General features: G+C 37.5%; 1 protein-coding gene across 1 annotated transcript; it reads left to right on the forward strand.

Moving 5' to 3' along the window:
* Window positions 1–7,124: 7,124 nt before the first annotated feature.
* LOC110783634 (probable serine/threonine-protein kinase At1g54610) lies at window positions 7,125–17,954 on the forward strand. Its single transcript, XM_021987987.2, has 8 exons — window positions 7,125–8,261; window positions 10,076–10,360; window positions 10,555–10,872; window positions 11,473–11,700; window positions 12,407–12,507; window positions 14,470–14,584; window positions 16,746–17,219; window positions 17,443–17,954. The coding sequence occupies exons 1-8, from the start codon at window positions 7,818–7,820 to the stop codon at window positions 17,647–17,649; spliced, it is 2,172 nt and encodes a 723-aa protein (XP_021843679.2). The 5' UTR covers window positions 7,125–7,817; the 3' UTR covers window positions 17,650–17,954.
* The last annotated feature ends 4,776 nt before the right edge of the window (window positions 17,955–22,730 follow it).

The following is a 22,730-nucleotide window of genomic DNA, read 5'->3' on the forward strand; positions in this document are numbered from 1 at the left end:
GGAGTTTTCTATAAAATTGGACGCATAGAAAACGTTAGACGATTAGAATGCAAGATGACTAGTAGTTCTGTTTCTTGAACTATGTGGACATGGCAATGTCATAATCATTTGCATAGATACTTACTTTGGGAAGACTAGTATCGGACAAGACCTATGAAACTTTACTGTAAGAGATGAAAATCTGTCATGAGTAAATTTCATTAAATTATTAGACACTAAATCCTCAATACCTGAGTGATTTGAGATTACTTGTTTGAGAACTGGTTGCTTTGACGTTGACCAACCGTCGCACCGTAAAAGGAGGCTATAAAGGCAACGCTCAGGTAATCACCTATCAAACGAAGTCTAATCTCAAGATCGCAAGATTGGGATTGTCCTCCCATAAATCGGGATGAGATGCTTAAAAGTTGTACAAGGCCACTCGGAGAGCTAGAAACTGTGAAATGCATGGCCGTGCTCGGATGAATCATAGGCTATGATTATCTGTTTATTTGATCAGTTGAACTCTGAAACCGAGGAACACCTCTGGACGTAATAAGGATGACAACTCTTACCTTATGTTCAAGAGCAAGCATCGAGCGACAAAGGAATTAGGAAATGCACACTTGTCCCTAAGGACAAGTGGGAGACTGAAGGAAATAATGCCCTTGGTCCAAGTATGCATTCTATGTTAAGTCTAATAAATGCGGTTCAGTATTAATTAACAAGTTAATAATTCAGTGAGATCAAGTGAGCTGAATGCCTAGCTAGAGGCCGCTTCAGTTCAAGTGGAATTAATGATATTAATCCACAGCTTACTCTTGACTGAACCCGTAGGGTCACACAAATAGTACGTAAACGGATCAAGTGTTTAATGGCATTAAATACTCCATCTATGAATATTCGGAACCGACGGATCTTGGTTTCAGTGGGAGCTAAGATCGTCACTGGCAAGAAATGAATACTCCGGAAACGATGATATTGCCGGAAACGGAAATATGTATCGTATCGGAAATATAAATATTATCCAAGTCGTAGATGTTGCCGGAAACGGAAACATGGTACGTATCGGAAAATATTATCGGAAATGGAAATATTGTCAGAATCGGAAATATTGCCGGAAACGGAAATATTGTCAGAATCGGAAATATTACCGGAATCGGAAAATAATTCCGGAAACGGAAATATTAAATATTTGTTCGAAACGGAAATTAATTCCGGAATCGGAAATATTAAATATTGTTCGTATCGGAAATGAATTCCGGAATCGGAAAATTTAATCGGAAGCGCATCGTACGAATAAGCATCGGACGAGGCCTGCCGGACGAGGCCCAACACGAAGCCAGGCCATCGCCCAGCAAGCCAAGCGCGCCGCACAAACAGCCACGCCAGGCCCAGCGCAAGGCCAGGCCCAGCAGGCTGCGCAGCGCGCACAGCGCGCACAGCACGCGCAGCGCGCAGCGCGCGCGGGCGCTGCGTGGGCTGCTGCTCGCGCGCACGCATGGGGGCCCATCGTGGCTGCCGTGCGTGTGTGTGCAAGTGTTTGTGTTCGTGCACGTTTCCTAAAACATGCAGAGTTCGGTTAATGATTAAATTCCTAATTCTATTTGATAAATTAATTAAATTAGAGTTCTTGTAGGATTCTAGGTTTAATTAATTTGTATCTGAATAGGATTTCGATTCCCTTTCCATACCCCTATAAATATGAGGCTAGGGCTCACAATTTATAATGAAGTTTCAAAGTATTCAAAAGTGAGTTTTTTGAGAGAAAATTAAAACACACATCTTGCTCATAAAAGTGCCGAAATTTTCTAGTACCTTAAGGGCGATTCTAGTTGGTCAATCTTAAGGCGGATCCGGACGTGCTGTGGACTATCTACGGAGGGACGACACTTGGAGTCCTAAAAGACTTGTTCTTGTTCGGTTCGGGCGCAGCTAGGGAGGGCACGCAACAAAGAGTATGCATCTAAATTATGCTATATGATTATGTGTAAATAATATGTTGTCCTGGGTTAATGGTTGTTTCCGCATGATCTATGTAATGTCATATGTATCATAACCTAACACATAGATCCTTGATGAACCTCCTTCCAACTATTTTCCACAACAGGCATGAACTCAGGATGATCAACTAAGTAGTTGAAGAATTTAAAGGGTCTACCCCCATCCTCTATCCTCAGGCAAGCAAGTAATAAGCGAGGGGCTGTTATCTGAAATACCAGGATTTAAATATTCAGTGCAAACTGCCCCCTTCTGACTCATCCAAGGTGCATTACCAAAACTCCTATCAATTCTACTAGCTATTTTATTTCCATCTCCTCCTTTATGCCAAGAGTAGAAGTGGCCACTACTTTTGATTTCAAAGACCTCCCAATTATCAATGAACTCATTAAAATCTTTAATTTCAGCAACAGTTACTGCAGTTCCATTGACTCTATCCTGAACATCAAACACTGAGTTGAAATCACCAGAAATCAACCAAGGAGTGGTACATGTACTTTGCTTCAAACCACCTAAATCTGTCCACAACTTCCTCCTATCTTCAATAGCGTGCAACCCATAGATTGCTGTAAAAAGAAACCTATCATCTCCTAATAAGTTAGAAACTTCACAGTGAATGAATTGCTCATGAGTGCTAAGAATTTGCACTTTAACTGAGCTAGCTTGCCACCCTAACCAAATCCTCCCTCTAACATTAGCACTATAATTTTCAGCCCAAAGCCAGGTAGCACCAAACTTCTTCTGAATAGCCTGACTCTTTCTTTCTCTTACTCTAGTTTCAAGAATAGCAATTATTTTAATATGATGCTTATGTAACAACATTTTTACCTCGGTAGCTTTAGAGGGGTCATTCAGCCCTCTAATATTCCAAGTGCAAAGATTTGACATCAAAGATCAGGTGGGATATCCTCCTCATCTTCAAGAGCATCATCCTCCTCAACCACCTCCCCTTCTTCATCAGTTGCTTCTTCATCTAGAACATTGAAATGGTTGCCAGTGGATGCAGGAACTCCTTTGTTCCTTGACTTCTTAGTGGCTACTTTCCATCCTCCATCAGCTCCTGAATGTGCAAGAGATTGAGAAGCCATAGGTGTCACAAGGGCAGCTGGACCAATCTTCTTCTTAGGAACCCAAACTTTTCTAACCATAGGTGGTGGCTGTTTCTTGTTCTGAACTTGCCTAGTTTTAGCAACTGAACAATCATGCCCTGGCATTTGGCATTTGTGGCAGTAAGAGGGTCTCCAATCATAAAGGACAACCTGTTTGAACTCTCTCCCATTAACATCCTCAATCCATACATGATCTGGAAGCTCTGTAGTAACATCCATCTCCACCAAAACCCTTGCAAAGGACACCCTCTGATGTCTAGTGATGCAGCCATCAACACAAATTGGTGCCCCGAACAAGCTGGCTATCCTACTCAATGAGTCACTACTCCAACAATTCAGAGGTAAGTTAGGGAACTTAACCCATAGTGGAATAAATTTCAACACTTCCTCGTAGAAGTTAAAATCTGCAGCCCAAGGTTTCAAAATCACAGGTTTGCTAAAGAAAGTATAAGGGCCTCCCATTAGCACAGTTTCCCTATCAGCAATAGCATCAAATTGCAACACAAAATATCCATCATCATGCAGAAAAACATTAGGGGTTCCTACTCTAGACCAAGTAGTAGCAATGAACCTTTTCATAGAGGCAATAGTTGGCACATCACCCACAAGATACATTACAAGGGATGCAAGCCATTTATCAATAAGTTTATCCACTTCACTTTTCTGCAATTGGGCTAATTTCTTTCCATCCTTAACAGTAGGAGCAACAAATTGTAATGAGGCACCTTTATCTGTTAGGGCTGAACGTTGAAATAGGCTGCTCCAAGGTGTGTTCCAGTTTGAGTAACACCAACAGCAGGGCCAGGATTAGCAACACCAGAAGTTTGGATCAAACCAGAGTTCCTGAAAGCCATTGTGTCATCCAATCTCCTTGAGAGAACCTGCAATCTCTCAGTAATACCATTCTTCTCCAGTATGGAGTTCGAACCCACTGCCATGCTCACCTGCTCCTGGCCCTGTTGAGATCTAGGTAAACCTAACACACTATTCAGCTCCAAAATAGTGTTACGGAGTTCTACTGGAATCGTACCAGCACTGGGGTGAACCAAAGGAGAGTGCATCATAGTATCTGAAGTTGCTTGCAATTCTGGAACTCTTGGGGTTTGATTCTGCAAACCTTGCATATTTGGGCCTAAATTTTTGTTTTTTGAACTATTAGAAGGGTTTTCATGAAGATTAGAAGGAGTAACAACCACCGATTTCTTCTTTCTCCCATCAATGGAGATGCCGTACGGAAGAAGTAACCCTAGATGTTCGCCATTTTCAGAGAGAGGAGAGAGCTTTCCTATTAAATGTTCCCCAAAAAATATTAATATAGCTTTAATGCAATATACTTCAAAAAAAAGTACTTCCTCTGATTTTTAATACTCGCAACTTTGTGATTTCTACACTATTCACATATTATACTTTGACCATTATTGGTGATTTATACGTAAGATAAAATATAGTCATGTGGGATCTTGTTACATTCGTCTTAATGTGTATTCTCTAAATATTAACCTTTTTCTAAATTTTTGCTTAAAGAGAATTAAAGATAGTAATGATCTAAGTTGTGCATTGGCATGCGTGAAAATGACAAACGTTGCGAATAAAATGAACGGAGGAAGATGTAAAAAAAATTACATTCCCCTTATTTTTTTTGGTGTTAGCACCCGATTCACCTTTAGGGCTAATCCGGATTCGGGGCGAGTTCTGGGTGGATAGGTTTCAGTCCCCTCCCAATTGTTGTTGCGAGGGATCGAACACGAGTTATCCCTACCAAGTTCAGCCCCCAATCACCACTAAACCAACAAGCAATTGGTACATTCCCATTATAAACATTAAAAAAAAATTACATTCCCATTATAAACATTAAACAACGCGTCTCATGTGTGACAAGCCACACCATCAACTTGATGGTGTGACGTGCGCGTAACTTCCTCACAAACATCTACTATGTATAAGGTTATTGACTGATGTTACTTGACTTTCTATGTCGGTGTTACTTATACATTGTATTCGTTGTTACTTTTCTTGTTTTATTGTAGTTTATTCAATTTCATGTTAAAGGTTCTTTGTATAGACTGATGTTACTTGACTTTTTATGTTGGTGTTACTTATATATTGTATTCGCCGTTACTTTTCTTATTTATTGCAATTTTATGTTAGAGGTTCCTTGTATAGAGTGATGTTACTTTATTTTCTATGATGGTGTTACTTTTAGATTCCATCAACCAACACGATGGATTTTAAACACGTTGGGTTTATTTATAAGTGTGAACACGCCACACCGTCAAATTGATGGTGTGGCTAGTCACAGACTTGAGGAACATTAAATGGCTGGGTATACGAAATCGTAACCGCCTAACTGGTACACCATAATTTTAGGAACAGGTAAAACCGATACCAAGCTGATTCCAATTTTAAGAATTCGTTTATTTCCATTTTCGATTATCGAAATTTCGACCGGAATCCAATCTTGCTAACAACTTTCTTGACGTATATACTCCGTATAAATTATAATGGGGCCATTATAGAATTTAACAAGGTGGTTGCATGTTAACAGTGATGTGGGTCTGCTATGGAAATTGTTGGCTTTACTAATATTTGCAGCTACCCAACCACATTTAATAAGGCCTGAAGTTAACATTGAACAAAAGATAGGGCAGTAGAGTGGAGAACAAGAATAGTGGCATCAGGCATGTTATGTTATGTTATTGTTAGAAAGTGAAATAGAAAGCTTAACGAACTTTTTTTATATTTTTTATTTATTTATTTACAGTTGAGCAGACTCTTAACACATGAGTACGTACCAACTTTGAGAAGGAAGAAAAGCGCATATAGAGGTATATATAGACGTATAGTAGCTTTGAAAATGGCATTGCGCCCGCCCAGCTCGCGCTAGGTATAACTCATCACGAAAAATTTGCGGTACATGTACCGTATTGTTTTATGTTTTATGTACGGCTGAGGACGACGGAAACGAGTAGTGGCGATGATTTCATTTTAGTAATGTTCACCTAGTTAATGTTTAAATTATAGTAACTCTAGTGAAGACTCTTTAGTAAGTTAATTATGAAAGGTACTTTATTAAGGAAATAAAGAATAATTATATTATGGTGGAGATTTAAAGTAATTATTATGATATTGCCTTGTAATTCCCAAGAGGGAGTTACTACAATAATGTCCCGACCAAATTAGGTAAATTCCGCTGCTTAATTACTTGAATTAGAGGTCGGTGCTTTACACACTATACGACACAACATAATTACAAAGCACACTAAAATAAGTAAAAATTCAAATTAGACATGCAAGAATATATAGTACGACACAATGACATGAAGGGTTAGCCACCGATTAGGTGACATATATTTCGTAATTGGTATATGATGCGGTATTGACACATGCCATCTTACAATTTCGTATGGTACTCTTGCGATAACTTCATAATATGATTGAAATTGAACTTTTTTATTTATTAGATTAGATCAAACATAATAAGAGTTTGGCACGTGTCGAACCGTACGTGTAGGCCCAATTGCCCAAGTGCAAGTCTAAGTGTCTTGTGCATGCCTTTATGTGTCTTGCCTAACTAGTAAGGAAAATTCGTGTCTTGTGCATGTCTTTGTTTGTTTGGTCAACGAAAATGGTTATATATATAACCATTTATTAACCCACTTTTCATTCATCATCCTAACAAACAAACATGTCTTAAATGACATGACTTATGAGATTATGAGAGATAATAATCCATATTAATCATAACCAAGAACACTTAAACACAATAATCCATATTAATCATAACCAAGAACACTTAAATTAACTCAACAATAATAATAATAATTCAATCAGCTGTATTAAGTATTATAATCTCTCCAAATTAATTTCTCCTAACAACCCAAAAACGACAACACACATTTTTGTAATAAACCAAATTTGTTGTCAATAACCTATTTCTATTTATGGAAACCACGCGTCAAAAGAAGCGCGTGTGTCCCCTTCAATACAAAGAAGGTCTCACTCTCACTTTCTCTCTCCTCTTTCTTCCTATACTCTCGAAAAGCTGCCCGTGTCCAGAAAAACGTATATAAATTCTTCGACAGTAAAAACTCTGAAATCATACAACTTTCTCTCTCCTCGCAAAATTAATGTATCTTCTTCTCTCTCTTCCTCCTCTTCCTTCTCTCATTACTCTGGAAATCGAAGCCCTAGATCCATTGTTTTTTTGGGTTTTAATTCAAGTATAATTAGTGTTATTAATTTACTCCTTTTACTCACCCCTAGGGTTTGATGATTTCATTCAATTCAATTCAATTCAATTCAATTTATTCACTCAAACATTCACTTCTTTTCTTTAATTTAGTTTAGGGTTTTTTTTTTTCCGGAATTTGAGCCAGATCTTGGAGCTGAATTTTCTGGGATTGTTTCCCTTTTCAAAATTTGATGATGGGTTGTGATTTGGCAGTGGAAGAGTAGAATTTGGTACTGGTTTTGTGTGAAATTGCTGGGAGTTTCCCTTATTTGATTTTGATGCGATTTTCCAGTGAGTAGTTGAAGTTTGTACTAGGAATTGTCTTAAATTGCTGGAATTTCCCCCCAATTTGATTTGATGGTGGGATGCAATTTTTCGGTTGAGAAGAAGGGATTGGTACTGGGAATTGAGTAAAATTGCAGGGATTTCACCTTTTAAAGCTTGATGGTGGGGTGCGATTTTGCAGTGGAGGAGTGACTGTGTGAAATTGGGGTAGAATGGGTTGCATTTGTTGCAAACCATCGGCAATTGAGGATGACAGTAAGGATAGTCCAAGAGAGCGGCTTTCGAGCAAGGCGGCCGTTTCGTCAGAAGTGAGGGTTTCGTCAAGAGTATCCTCACTGAGGAGGGAAGATCGGAATAATCATCATCATGATAATCATAGTAATAGCAGTAATGGGGGTGATGAGAAGGTAATGTTGATTGATAAGCAGGTGAATAATGGGAGTGTTCGTTTACAAGGGGAGAGTTTCGAGCGCAAGAGGGAGAAACCTGAGTTGGTAGTTACTCATCATTTGGGGAGCGGGCCGATTCCGAAACCGGTGTCGATCGAAGGAGAGCAGGTCGCTGCTGGGTGGCCTACTTGGCTTGTTGCCGTTGCCGGGGAGGCTATTAAAGGATGGGTACCGCGGCGGGCTGATTCCTTTGAGAAGCTAGATAAGGTATGGTTCAATTTTCTGTGGTTACTTGGTTTGCTTGTAATCATGATTTCATAGGTTTTACGGTAGAATTAGTTTTGGTTGGTTTTTTAATTTGGTACTTTTGATTGTGGTGTACTTAGATAATTAAGACTTGAGAGGAACTAAAAAAAGACAGTTTAGTTGGTCAGCTGATATTGATGTTTATTGGTTATGTATATTGTTTAGACTAGTGTTGAATGCTGGTTGATATGCAGGTGAACGAATTGGTCAATTGGATTGTATTTAATTTGTCTTAGACTTTATGTAAATTGGGAAAAAGCTTTACTTGTTCAATTGTAATAATTTCATTGTGCCTAAGAAAGTAAGAAATTTTGCGAAACATGAGTTTTATACAAAATTATTTGGTTGTCATATGTTACAGGCTGTTTTCGAATTTTTTCTTGATCTTTTGTCTGACTTGTTAATATGCTTCTGTGTTGAATAATGCGGAGTATATGAATATTATGTACTATGAATCACTAGAATTACTTCTTATGTTGAATTTTTACTTATATGCACTTCTTTAGCAACCCTTTAGGGATATCCCGTGGGTATGCTTTTGGAGTCGTTAGATCACTACTTTATCTGTCTGAGGGTCTGTTCTGTTCACTTTGACTTATTTTGACTGAACTCATACATGAACTTATCTTATCTGAATTTATGTATGATCATCAGAACTTTTTGAGCTTATTTTGTTTGAAATTTGTCATAACTTATGTTGTCTGAATTTATCAAAACTGAAATAAGTCAAAATAAGTTGAATAGATGGAAAATCACATGCTTGAGTGAAAGTCTCCTACTATTAGACAAAAGTTGGTAATACAACCTCACTGATGGTGCTGATGGTGGGTCATATGTCTCGTTTGCTATAATCACTTGGGAATTTTACACTGGATAGTCTGGATTACTTGATATTGATGCTTGTTTTGTATACAAGGTTCTTTAATTGCTTCTGTTGCTTACACTAAGGTGTAGGAGGACTGGAGGAGGAAATAGTTTTTATCCTTATCATATCGTGGGATGGTTTTGATAGAAAATTACACCCTCATTCAATTTTAGCAGTGATTGATACGTGCACCTGATATCTTCTTGCAGTTTCAAGCATTATGGAGCATTCTCTATTTTTTATTATTATATTTATTTCTAATATATTTATAACTTGATTTAACTAGATCGCTCTGATTCTTTTATCGCTTCAAAAATAGCATTTACAACGTAAGCATAAGGTGACAAGACAAACCTTCTAGGAAGGACCCCTAAAACACCTTAGGTTTAGGTACAAACTAGGCCTAACAAAAGCCAAAAACAACAAAACCTAGTCAAAAAACAGAAAATTACAAAGCACATAGCCACTGTCTATCTTGTGCCCTTACATTTTCTCCTATTAGGCTAAGTATTCTATTTTATACAATGAATTTGATTTTCTTTTCAGTAGTATGAACCTGTACAATTTCGTTGTTCCATAGAGCATCGTTTCTGATCTTCCATATGTGATATATAACTGTTGCATAACATACCTTCTTCTTGAATTGAGGGCCTTTATAGGACCTTCTGATCCAATCTCAAAGTACGAAGAACGTTGTTGCTGTTATTCCCAATACCTAACCACTACCTTATATCTGCTAGCACTCCGCTGCTGTAAATACACTCGCAGAACAAATATTTGTGCGTCTCTCAGTGCCACGGATGAAGCAAGCATCTAACTCACACACACCAAAATTCTGATCGTTCTGATTTGTTTTGGCATATTTCTTTACTGTTTGTCAATTATGTTAATTTGTGTAATTTCTTCTCAGATTGGCCAGGGCACCTACAGTAACGTCTATAGAGCTCGGGATCTTGAACAAAGGAAAATTGTTGCTTTGAAGAAAGTAAGATTTGATAACTTGGAGCCTGAAAGTGTACGCTTCATGGCACGAGAGATTCACATTCTTCGTAGACTAGACCATCCTAATATAATAAAACTGGAGGGTCTTGTTACCTCAAGGATGTCTTGCAGCTTATACCTCGTGTTTGAGTATATGGAGCATGACCTTGCAGGGCTTGCATCGCATCCAGCTGTAAAGTTTACTGAACCACAGGTATGTGGTCTTTGGATTCTCTGTGTCTTTGTTAGTCCTTGTAGTCTGTACCATCTAAGAAGGTTTAGAATGTAGATTTGTTTTTATTACATGTTGATCGATCAAACTATGGATGTTTCTAAGGTTTTGAGATTTTAGATTATTTCCTCCTTCATGATGCTTCAACCTTCTAACCTGCATATATGTATGCTCAGGTTAAGTGCTATATGCAGCAGCTGTTATGTGGACTGGATCACTGTCATAGCAGGGGCGTTCTACACCGGGACATTAAGGGATCTAATCTTTTAATTGATAACAATGGGATACTGAAGATTGCAGATTTTGGTCTAGCTAGCTTTTATGATCCTCATCAAAGCCAGCCTCTAACAAGCAGAGTTGTAACTCTTTGGTATAGGCCTCCAGAGCTTTTACTCGGTGCAACATATTATGGTACATCAGTGGACTTGTGGAGTAGCGGTTGCATACTTGCTGAACTCTATGCCGGCAAGCCAATAATGCCTGGACGAACAGAGGTATTTGGTCTACTCCTATCTCAAGGTTATAATTTTGTTTCAATGTGCACTTAAGATTCAATTGGTATACAGTTAAAGATGTACCTTCTGGTTTGTTTGCACAGCTAGTTTGGGGGTTAAGATTGGGTAGGTTCAATGCTGAATATATAGAGATTTGGGATGAGGGGTTGACTTGTTCTTGCAGATGGCTTTTCTGTGAAGATAAGCTAAGTTGAAAATCTGGAGATGGATAATGATTTAGGTTTTTTATTACTTTGTTGTAACAAGCTGCAGAATTTTCATGTGTAACAACGGACAATTCCTTTATATTGTTGTGCAAACGCACGTGAAATCAATTTACACTTTTAAAAGGTCTTGTATTTCGATGATTCAATTTGGATAATCAGTGATACAGGGGGAGTAATATTTTTGTGTTCAATTGAACTCTTTGCTAGGATTTTGTTGACTTGACTAAAGTTAGTGCCCTTTTTTTTGACAACATTTACTTTCTTCTTGGTGAAGTTATCATCTCCCTTCATGATTACAGTATCCCTGTTGATCTGATATCTTGATATATGAACTGGAAATGCCCTAATGCTCTTATTTGGCAATGTTTTACAGGTGGAACAATTACACAAAATTTTTAAGCTTTGTGGCTCGCCTTCTGAAGAATATTGGAGAAAATCAAAATTACCGCATGCAACAATCTTCAAACCCCAACAACCATATATTCGTCGTGTTGCAGAAACATTTAAAGACTTTCCTGTTCCAGCTCTAGGTCTTTTGGAAATTCTTCTTTCAGTTGATCCTGCTGACCGTGGCTCGTCCTCTTCTGCCTTAAAGAGTGAGGTAGTTACTTTAACCAGCTGTAATTTGTAGAAACTCATGTGGAATGTTCTACATTCAATCAAGTAATATTCTTTTTTAAATCCCATTTTTTCTGTGTTCCTGGTATGTAGTTTGAGCCTTTAATTTGCAAGCTCATGCAAACTTCTAACCTTTGACCTCTTCATTTCAACTTCTGTTAGAAATTTGATTGCCTTATTTTTGTACCCCGAGCCATTTTGGATTTGTCTATGAATCAGATATTCATAATTGTTGAAGTTTTTTCTACTTGATGAGAAGTTACACTATATCTATAAATGATTAAAGTTTCTTCATTCAGCGGGCTTATAAAACGTGTAGTTACTAACCAAGTATATCATTAAGATGTTGCTTGTAATAAGACTATTAAACCTTTGTTAAGAGACCCTTTAGGCTACCCTTGATGATGTTCTGAAAATTAGATTTGTTCTAGACTTCTAGTATTAGATCCAGGAATTGATTAGCTACACCATCTATCCCCACCCCATCCCCGCCTCTTTCTTCTCCTGTCTGATTTGTTTTTTACTTATTTAGTCGAATGTTGTTTATTAACTGATGTTTTTGTAGAGTTTTGTATTCTTTTGTTCATCCCCGTCGTTAAACTCTTTGCAATTTCAGCATTTTACATTTCTTATACTTGTATAGTTCAAGGTGCGTTCTGGGCTTAATAGTATTAATGTTCATTCTTCAGTTCTTTGCTATGAAACCACTTCCTTGTGATCCATCAAGCTTGCCAAAATATCCTCCAAGCAAAGAGTTTGATGCAAAAATGAGAGACGAGGAGGCTAGAAGGTAGAATTTTATTTTTGTTTGCATTTCTTATTTACTATGACGCTGAAGGCTTTTTTATTTAAAATAGCGCTTTGATGAGAATTGGTGGCAGCACTTTGTTCTTCACAGTGAACAGTGCAATGACTTTAAAACAAATAGAAATCCAGAATAATCCTGATAAATGTGGATGTCTCACACATTTCATTATTTCAACCCTTGTATACACCTATCCCTTATTTCGAAACAAGCCATATATTAGTTAGGTAAGAATTCTATTATGCATTGTGAGCCTCTTATTCAGTATGCTGGTCAGTCCAACTGAGATGCCTTTTCCATGTCCTGCATTCTAGTGAATGACTAGTTCAAAAGCCTCCAAGAGAGAGTATTCTCATACTTGGTCTGAAGTTTGAGTTGAACTAAGGATATTAAATTATAAAGTTTAAACTAGATCTAAAACTCAGTCATATTCTTTCTCCTGTGAGAAACATAACAATCCATTAGATATCACCCTGGCGAGATCTCATTTTCCTACAAGGAAGATAGTTTTATATACATTGGAAATGACGCCTGTAATATCTATATTAAGATACTATGGGAGAGGCAGAGGGAATCAAAGGCTTAATAGGAAAGTTCTACCTAGTCCACATACTCTCTTTTTCTCGACAGTGTCACAGCGCTAGTGTCCGGCAAGGGAGCGATTCAAGTAAGATCCCAATTTGAATTAGATATCCTACTAATATTTCACTTATCTTTTTAAAACAATATTTTTCGACATCCTTCATTGCTCAATTTTCGTCTTTTTGGCAGAAGGGATATGAATTACCTGATGTAAAAAATGTTGTGAAAAGATATTTACACATAACTCTAAATGAAAAATTAGAGTGTGGAGGCATATGTTCATCTGATTTAAGAGGTCTTATGTAAAAAATCTAAAGCTTCCCTGTTTTAAAATTCTACTAGGCACTAGCTGAGCTAAAGATTTTTTTTGTTTTTGTTCCCCCCCCCCCCCCCCCCCCCCCCCGTTTTAATGGAAATGCGTAAATGTTACTCCGTATTTCATTGTAAAATCAATATACTCCTAGGAGATTTCTGGGGCGCTGCACCCTTGTCATTACACCTTTGTTCATCTGTTTATGCAGATGTTTATGGCCTGAATTATCGGAAAAGCCCCTGTCTTCAACTTATCCTGGCGGAGAAATGTTAACTGGTATAGATAGTACTCTCTGAACAAAAAACAGTTCTTTCCCCAAGACATAACTCCTATATCTCAAAGCAGTTCTATACTTCCATCTAGAACCCAATTGGTAACCCAACCCCTAATAGTGCGTAGACAAAGTCTAGGTATAAATGGGAAGGGATAGAGGAGAAGAACCAAAGAGCAACTCTCATCTGCTATGCTCAATTACTGCAGCGACAGGATCACAACAAACCTATAAAAATAAATGTAAAAAGAGACATGCCATGTGGCCAATATTATGCAAAAAATACACTCAAATGAGAAATTGGAAAGATGACATCAACATGCGAACTAGAATTGGTCTTTTTAGCATCTTTTTGTACAAAAGAATTAAGAGAACTTGGATATACATTCTAAATTTTGCAAGAAGGGAGACTTTAATTTTCTTTACAGAAGCAAGGTGGTTGTGAGCCTGTGATCAGATAGGAGGAGAAGATCTTTTGAACTCCTGAGTTCTGAGTTCATTTTCCTTTCCTATATCTAGCAGTTAAAAAGATGAGCTGCTCATATGTACACTAAAAAAGTTTAGGTCCTATTACCGTTGGCTTCTAAAGTGAGGACTATTTGTTTTACTTTTCACAAACTTCAAGCTTTCAAGGAAAACACTGTATTGTAGTTTGAGGTTAGTCCATGGCATGCAGAAAGAGGATATGTTGAAAGAAAGTAGTCATGAGTCTCATGACACCCCCCGCCCCCCATTTCTTTACGAGAACTGAGGAACCTAAAGAAGTTTTGCATACATGCAGACAAGGAGCTGCTGGGAGCAGGGCCAATAGGGGTGACCCTGAAAGAAGGGGAACAAGAGAATCCCGAGCCATCCCTGCACCGGATGCCAATGCTGAATTAGTTGTGTCCATGCAGGTACTTTTTCTGTTCTTAATTTTCTGTTATTATGCTGGATGCTCCACAAATTATCAGATTTAGCCTATGGATTATTTGAAGATGCAATATTTTTAAATAGTAGTTATCATGTTTAAAGTAACTTTAAACACATATTACATCTCGATCTCGTTATATTCTAGCACTCTGCTAGAGCCTTTTCTGTGCTTAAGCTGTATAATTTCCCATCTTTTTCTTAAGGTGAAAAGTTATTTACTATTTTCAATATTTGGCCTGTCTTTACTGGTTAGTGGTCAGACTCTACATTTCTCGGGTTTGTATGGGTTTGATGATGTTGTGGAAGGGAAGCAAGGGGAAGTAATAGTAGAATTTTATACAAGAAGGCAAGTTAATATGCATGCAATCGCTTCTAGATCTTCCTAAAGGTGACATGACTTGAATCCTGACTGATTTAAGTCCAACTTGATTATTTGGGTCAAATAGGTCAGTATCAAGGTGTCAACTAGTTGAAAAGATTAGAGGAAATATAAGGTAGTAAAAGTATGTTCAAAGTCCTTGCAAAATTGCAAGACTTTTGTTTGCAATTTTTGTCCATTTAGGGCAAGTTACGACTTGTCCATTTGGCATTTTACGATTTTAAAGGTATTTATTTCAATGGTGTCTTCGCACTGTTTTTTATGGTAATTTTATTTAATAAATTCAATGGATATAGAATATAAGATATGAGCATAGTAGGGGTCACCAAACTCTGCAGAACGGAATGCCTAAAATCATCATGTTTTCAATTATTGGTTGTAATGCGGTGCCTTGAACCCCGCATTAATTAAGTTAAGGCAGGAAACATCATGTCTATGGATCATATCTGTGCTGGACGTCTCAGATTTGGACTGGTCGTGGGTTGGACTTATTTTAATTTAGAGTGTGCTAAGGTGCTTTAAACTCTATTATCTAAACAAACTTTTGGCACTTACCTTGCATTTGCTAAGTTAGCTCGAGTACACATAGCAGGAGTGCCACAACCAAGTTATAAAAAGGTAACAAAATGTTTCCTCACCCCAAAAAAAGAGTAGACAATCAAGCTGTTTGTCCTTTTGCTGCTTGAATTACATAAAGAGTTATTTTATCATTTTCTCGTTCTCAAAATGGGGTAATGAAGAGTGGGACTAAATAAAGAGAATGGAAACGAGTTTAGGATTGTAATAAGGGACGATGTAGTGCAACTGAGAAAATGTTACCCTCTTTGTGGGGGTTGTTCTACTAATACATTACCCTACTGATAGCTTCAAAAGTGGGTAATCATTACCCTCATTCCCCCTGATCTACCGCCAGTTCTATCCCGGTTTGTTTCACAATAATAGATGTTTTCTATTACCCCTTTTATACTTTATGCCTCTATCCAAGCAATTTTTACAATCCGCTCATTTGCTAAAACCTGGTATTTAAAGGCCTCATTTTCCCAAATCATCTTCATTCCTTGAATGTTCACAAGCCGCAACTACACCTCATAAAACTGAGAACATTAAACAAAGGTTAGCGGTTGACAAAGGCTGTTGATGTGTTTAAGTGTTTTCTTTTAGCGAAAAAAGACTTAATTTTTAATTTTGAAAAATTGTGTTCCGCATGGAGATTCTAGCCTCATCATCAATTGGAGATGAAATTCCCGACGTCGTATAAGATCTGTGATGTTGAATGCTCACTAATATCTAAGGTTGTGATATTTTTTGCAATATGGTATTGGCCGTGTTAGTAAATTGTTGATGGGTGGAAGATAGTACTGTGTGCATGGAAGGATAGCTTAGTGACGTTTGTTATCGTTGTGAGTTTTCAATTATATATTTTGAAAACTAGAATCAAATTTAAAATTTCAAAATAAAACTGGAAACTGGAAGTGATACCGAGTCTGGTTAGTTAGTAGATATCATATACTTTGATGTGCGAAAATAGCTGATCTGCATTTAATGTCTTTCTGAGTAGTCAAGTCACATCACGTCCTTCGATAACAGTTGTAAAATGTATTCTGTTATCCCCCCCTCCATGTTCCTCCTTTGCTGATGTAACTCTTTTGTGCCAAAAAATCATGTCGGTGACCTTTTTACTAGAGATTCTGTTTTTAAAATCTACTTCTTGTTACTTTCCATTTCTTGAGCTTTTATCGCTGTCCTCATGTATATGCTTTTTTCAGAAGAGGCAAGCTCAATCTAATTCAAAGAGCCGAAGTGAGAAGTTCAACCCCCACCAGGAAGAGGTTGCTTCCGGCTTTCCGATTGAACCCCCTAGAATATCTCAAGCAAGAGAAGATTCTGGTATAAGCCGGCATGGACACCATCATAAGAGAGCATCACATTCAGGACCACTTGTTAATCCAGCAGCATGGGTGAAGGCTGGCAAGAACATGGATGATGTTTCCAAAGTGTCAAATGGTGCTGAAATATCAACACTTTCTGGTCCAATGGCAGCAAGGAGGAGCTTCTTATCTGAGGATAAGAGAGAAAAGTCTAGTTCTCTGCAATCTGGTGCTCCGAAACTAGTATCAAGGTTCCCTGGATCATTCAAAGAAGTATCATCAGAGTCCATGAAAAGGCGAGATCAAATGCAGGGCCCTGCAAATTCTCATCAAAATGAAGATGGAAGAAGTAGCAATAAAGATCCTGTGCTTGTAAGTTCTTTCTTTATTTCATTTTCCCTTTGTCAGCTGCATGTTAACCTTAGTACTAAACCAAGCTTGATCAATTGGATTTTGGTACACCCTAAAACCTTTAACTTTACTTAAAGTAAATTTGAGTAGGCTGTCTTGAATTTGAATTAATTACTAGAATTAATTTGAGTAGGCTGTCTTGTTTTCCTTTCCGTGCCCCTAAACTTCCGCATTGTATTTCCAGCTTGGTTATGGATCAAAGGGGAGCAAAATTCACTACTCAGGACCTCTAATAGTCCCTTCAAGCAATATGGATCAGATGTTGAAAGATCATGATCGCCATATCCAAGAAGCAGTTAGAAGAGCACGTATAGACAAGGCGAAAATCAGAAAGATGCAGGCTGAAGGAAATCAAGTATCTTCTGCTTCATTGTTTGTTGCTGGCCGTTGAAGCAGAGTGAGTAGTAGGTAATATCAATGTAAAGATTAGAGCACAAATTTGGCTAGAAAATGATTGCCGCAGATAGCTGAAACCAGTGATTTTTTTTTTTTTGTTTTGCTTCTGGAGTAGGGAGTCACTTTTCGTTTTGGGAGAAATCCATAATTTTTCTTGTACAGGTTGGTCTTACTCTTACCCAGCTAATATAGCCGATCTGCTGCCAAACTTGTGGCTCATCCAATTAACTTACAGCTCACATGTAATCAGCTATTTCTCTGCAACTGCTGTATCAAAATAGTAGAGATTTTCATGCTTCAGATATATTAGCATACCCAGCAATAATTTATGTAATTTTAAGTGTCAGTTTAGTGCTGGGTGAAGTTTCTCTTCAAATTCTCAACATTTGCAGCTGCAGCTTGGTTGTACACTGCGTTGGTAGCATTTTTGGGTTTGTCTTTAAACCAAGATTTTGCCAATTATGTAAGATTTCTGATAATATTGTCGCAAATTGCTGAGCCTATATTTCATTAGAGATTAAAACTGATTCAACAAGCATAATCATATTGCATCTATAAATTTAGTGATATTCCAGGGTGGATTTTATGAAAATTGAATACTAGCAACTATGCTGGTGTGGGTTGGATTTGTATCACAGCTTTTGTGTTAAAACTATATATTCCATCTGATCTTCATAGTATTCATAAAGTTTATCTTTTCCCGGTATCCGGGTGTTTCTTTTGTGTACTGATTTAACAATTTTCAAATGAGCAAAACTGATCAGTTGAAGGAAAATAACACCTTTGGATATATTTTCTCTACGTGTGAAGCGATTTCCGGCAATAATACTAGAAAATGCAGTTTCCAAAATATGTCCCATTTTAAGTTAATTTTCATAATACCATCCACGTCATCAAGAAAATTGAGTTTTTTTTTAATCAATCAGCATAAAACCGCCGGTTGAAATAGCGGTTGGTGTAGGCAAACCGCTACCTCAATTGGTGGTTTTACTTTAAAGTGACACACTGCCCATTCCCATTTATCAATACAGTCCGAGCAGCCTCTTAAACAGATCAATCATAAACTGCATCATAAATGAATCTAGATCCCCACGCTTTGCATACCCCGATATCATCACATCCCACGATACACTATTCCTCTCCATCATTGCTGAAAACGGCCTCTCAGTTTCCTCCATCATCCCATTTTCAACAAAATCCGAAACCATGTAATTCCAAGAAGCAAACCCCCAATTAAAATAGCGATTTCTTCAAAATTAAACCGCTATTTGAATTGGCGGTTCGAGGTTGAACCGTTTTAAAAAAAAGCAAAATTTGCCAACTCTTGATGACGTGGACCGCAGTTTGGGATTAACTTCACAAGAGACATATTTTGCGAATTTTCACATCTTCCAACATTATTGTGAGAAATCCCTCATTCCTGTAACAAGAGGGAGATTCTCTCTTTTTCTTTTTTTACAAGAAGAGGGAGATCCTCAATAACTTATGTTTAACAGATTTCAGAAAATAATTTCACAAAAAGATAAAATATTAATGGTGTTAAAGAAGAACGATAATTAGACCAACAAGATAAGACGAAATTTTAATTAAATATATAGTTTTTCCGGGGTTTAAATCATGCGAGAAACACAACCCCATGTAATCTGACCAGTTGAGTACATGTTACGACTTACCACCTCCACGATACTCGAGTGGCCAGAGGATGAAGACCCTTTAACTTTTTAAGTATAAGAAAATTAACAATTTTTATGAGATTGAGCGAATAGATGGCTTTTAGTTTTCCCGGATAATGGATTTGATATAGTTAAATGGAGAAGGCTACATCTACCCATCGGGTAAACTACCCAGCTGAGGTAGAGATCCACGTGGACATCCAACTGGATATAAATGGCTGGAGTTGTGTTCAATGTTTTGTCATTAATATAAGGCCCAAAAACACTTGTTGCTTTGATATTAAAACGAGACCCCACCATAAATATAGGGAAAAAACTCAATTCACTAAACACATAGAAGCTGGAGATAATTAATTACATCAAATTCTTTTAATATATTTTTTATATGTAAAAAAACTCTTTGCATTTTTACTACTCCGTAATTATAAGTAATGTCCATTTGCAAGTGTGCAAGTTAGAAGTGTTGGTTTACCTTCAAAAAAAAAAAGTTAGAAGTGCTGGATATAATGCAAAGAGTTAGTTTTTAAACTCCACCATTTTGTGAAAATGGGTTTGTCCCACATTGGTAGAAATGCATAAGGATGGCTTTGAAGCTTACTATTTAATGTTAAAGTGGTTGTCCCACATTGAGGAAAAAAGTGATATTTTCTTTAGTTTAAATAAAGTAGTAAGCTTTATTATGTTTGAAGTGGACTAGAAGGAGGCATTCCCACACACATCGCCGTTGACGTCTGGACGGTTCGTGGCACGTGCGCGGTGCGGCCACTTTTTTGGGCCAAGTTGTAAAGGATAGTCCAACATTTATGAGACATATCAGTTACAAAGTCCACTTCGTAAATGTCGCTTGATTTACGAAAACGACTCCTTGATTCTCGTTTCCGTTTTGATTAAACTTCAGATTTTCAGTTACAAACGTTTTGAATTATGGAATTGATTTCTGATTTCGGTTACAAATGATGTTGCCTTTATAGACCGGTTTTGGTAGCTCATTTGAACACACCGAAAATATTCTCATTCTCCTTCTCCTTTATGTTTTCCAAACCTTATTATTCTGAGCAAATTGTGAGTTTCAAAGTTCGTATTATTTGAGTGCACATTAAAACGAATTGTTGTGTTAAATCTTGGGGGGCAACGCCTATTTTGATTGCACCGTTTTTGGGGCGAATTTGGCTTCTAAGACAATGTTCTATAACACGCCACAACTTTGTATACATCAAATATTTGGCCCACATTTTCTTATCATTTTTGGATTTTACAGTCTTATTTCCTACAATTTAGAAGCAAAATTTTCCTACTGTGAAATTTGATCATGGATTCATCACTCATCAAAACTCTTCCTGATCTCTCCAAATTGGAACCTCTCGATGGTACCAATTACAAACGATGGGCTAAAAAATTACTGACTTTTTTTTAGCAGTTGGAGGTTGACTACGTCCTTGTTCAAGACTGTCCTCAACATCCTCTCACCGAGACATCTAATGCTGGCACTGCCACACCAAATGTTGATGAACAGATCTCCAAGTTTGAGAAGCACAACAAGTTCGTTAGATGTCACCTTCTCAGTCATATGGGTAACTCTCTTTTTGATATTTTCATCAATAAAAAATCTGCTAAATCTGTTTGGGAGACCTTGGAAAAGAAATATGGTACAGATGATGCTTGCAAGAAGAAGTATGCTACGGGAAAGTGGCTACGGTTCAAGATCGTTGATGACAAGACAATCATGGATCAAGTCCATGAGTACGAAAATCTGGTTGCTGATATTCTGGCAGAAGGTATGAAGATGTGTGAGGTGCTGCAAGCCAATGTTCTGAGCTAGAAGCTTCCTGATTCATGGTCCAATTACCGCAATCATCTCAAGCACAAGAAGAAAGATATGTCACTTGAAGAATTGGTCAGCCACATGAAGATCCAAGAAGCTAACCAGTTGAAGGATAAGGATTCTTCTCCTTATGAACTTTCTGTTAAAGCTAACATTGTGGAATCTTCTTTCCCAAAATCTGGCAGGTTTAATAAACAAAACAAGAATTCTGGAAATTTCAAGAAGAAGAATCAGAATACCAAACAACTTGGTGTTCAAGGTAAGAAAGGTGGAGACTTCAAGAAAAATGGGAAGTCAGAGAAAGGATCTGGTGGTTGTTATGTTTGTGGTAAGTCAGGCCATAAGGCTTGGCAATGCTACAACCGCAAGGATGTTCCAAGCAATAGCCAGAAACCGGATCAAACCAAGAATCAAGCTCATATTGCTGAAGATACTAATGAAATTATTGCTGCTGTAATTTCTGAAATTATTTTAGTTGATAATAAAACTGAATGGATTGTTGATACAGGTGCAACTAAGCACTTCTGTTCAGATAAGGAACTCTTTGCAGAATTCAAAGAACTTACGGGAGGTGAACAGGTCTTTATGGGAAATTCAAGCAGTTCTGAGGTGCTTGGCAAAGGAAAAATTCTCCTAAAACTGAATTCTGAAAAATCTTTATCGTTGCAAAATGTACTGTATGTCCCTTTCTCTTCGCAGGAACTTAATTTCTAGTGCTCTATTTAACAAAGCTGGTGTGAAACTTGTTTTTGAGGGTGATAAACTTGTTTTATCTCGTAATGGGGAATTTGCGAGGAAGGGATATTTGTCTGGTGGTTTATTTATTTTAGAGACTGTATCTGTTGTTGATTTTATGAATAAGACTTCTTCTTCTTCTTACTTGCTTGAGTCTGTTGATATTTGCCATGGTAGATTAGGACATGTCAATTATGGCTCTTTAAAACGTTTGCAAACAATGTATCAAATTCCTAATCTGAATAGTAATGGTCACAGTAAGTGTGAAATTTGTGTTGAAGCTAAGCATTCTAGAACTCACTTTAAACCAGTCACTTCTAGACAAACTGAATTGCTTGAATTAATTCACTCAAACTTAGCTGACTTTAAGAATACGAAAGCAGAGGCGGCAAACGGTATTATATCACTTTTGTAGATGACCATTCTAGATATACCAAAGTGTATCTTTTAAGAACCAAAGATGAGGCAGAACAAAAGTTCTTAATTTATAAGGCAGAAGTGAAAATCAATTAGACCGTAAGATTAAAAGGTTTAGGTCTGATAGAGGTGGTGGTACAACCTTTTTAAAGGAACTTTGTGAGGAAAATGGAATTATTCATGAACTTACTGCTCCCTATACTCCCCAACAAAACGACATTGTTGAAAGGAAAAATAGAACCCTTAAGGAAATGATGAATGCAATGTTGATTAGTTCTGGCTTACCTAATAACATATGGGGGGAGGCTGTACTTTCTGCTAATTATGTGATGAACAAAGTACCCCATAAGAAGTTAGACAAAACCCCTTATGAATTGTGGAAAGGTCATGGACCCAACCTAAAATACTTGAAAGTGTGGGGGTGTTTAG

The sequence above is a fragment of the Spinacia oleracea genome, chromosome 4 (assembly GCF_020520425.1).
Source record: "Spinacia oleracea cultivar Varoflay chromosome 4, BTI_SOV_V1, whole genome shotgun sequence".
NCBI classification, from domain to species: domain Eukaryota; kingdom Viridiplantae; phylum Streptophyta; class Magnoliopsida; order Caryophyllales; family Amaranthaceae; genus Spinacia; species Spinacia oleracea.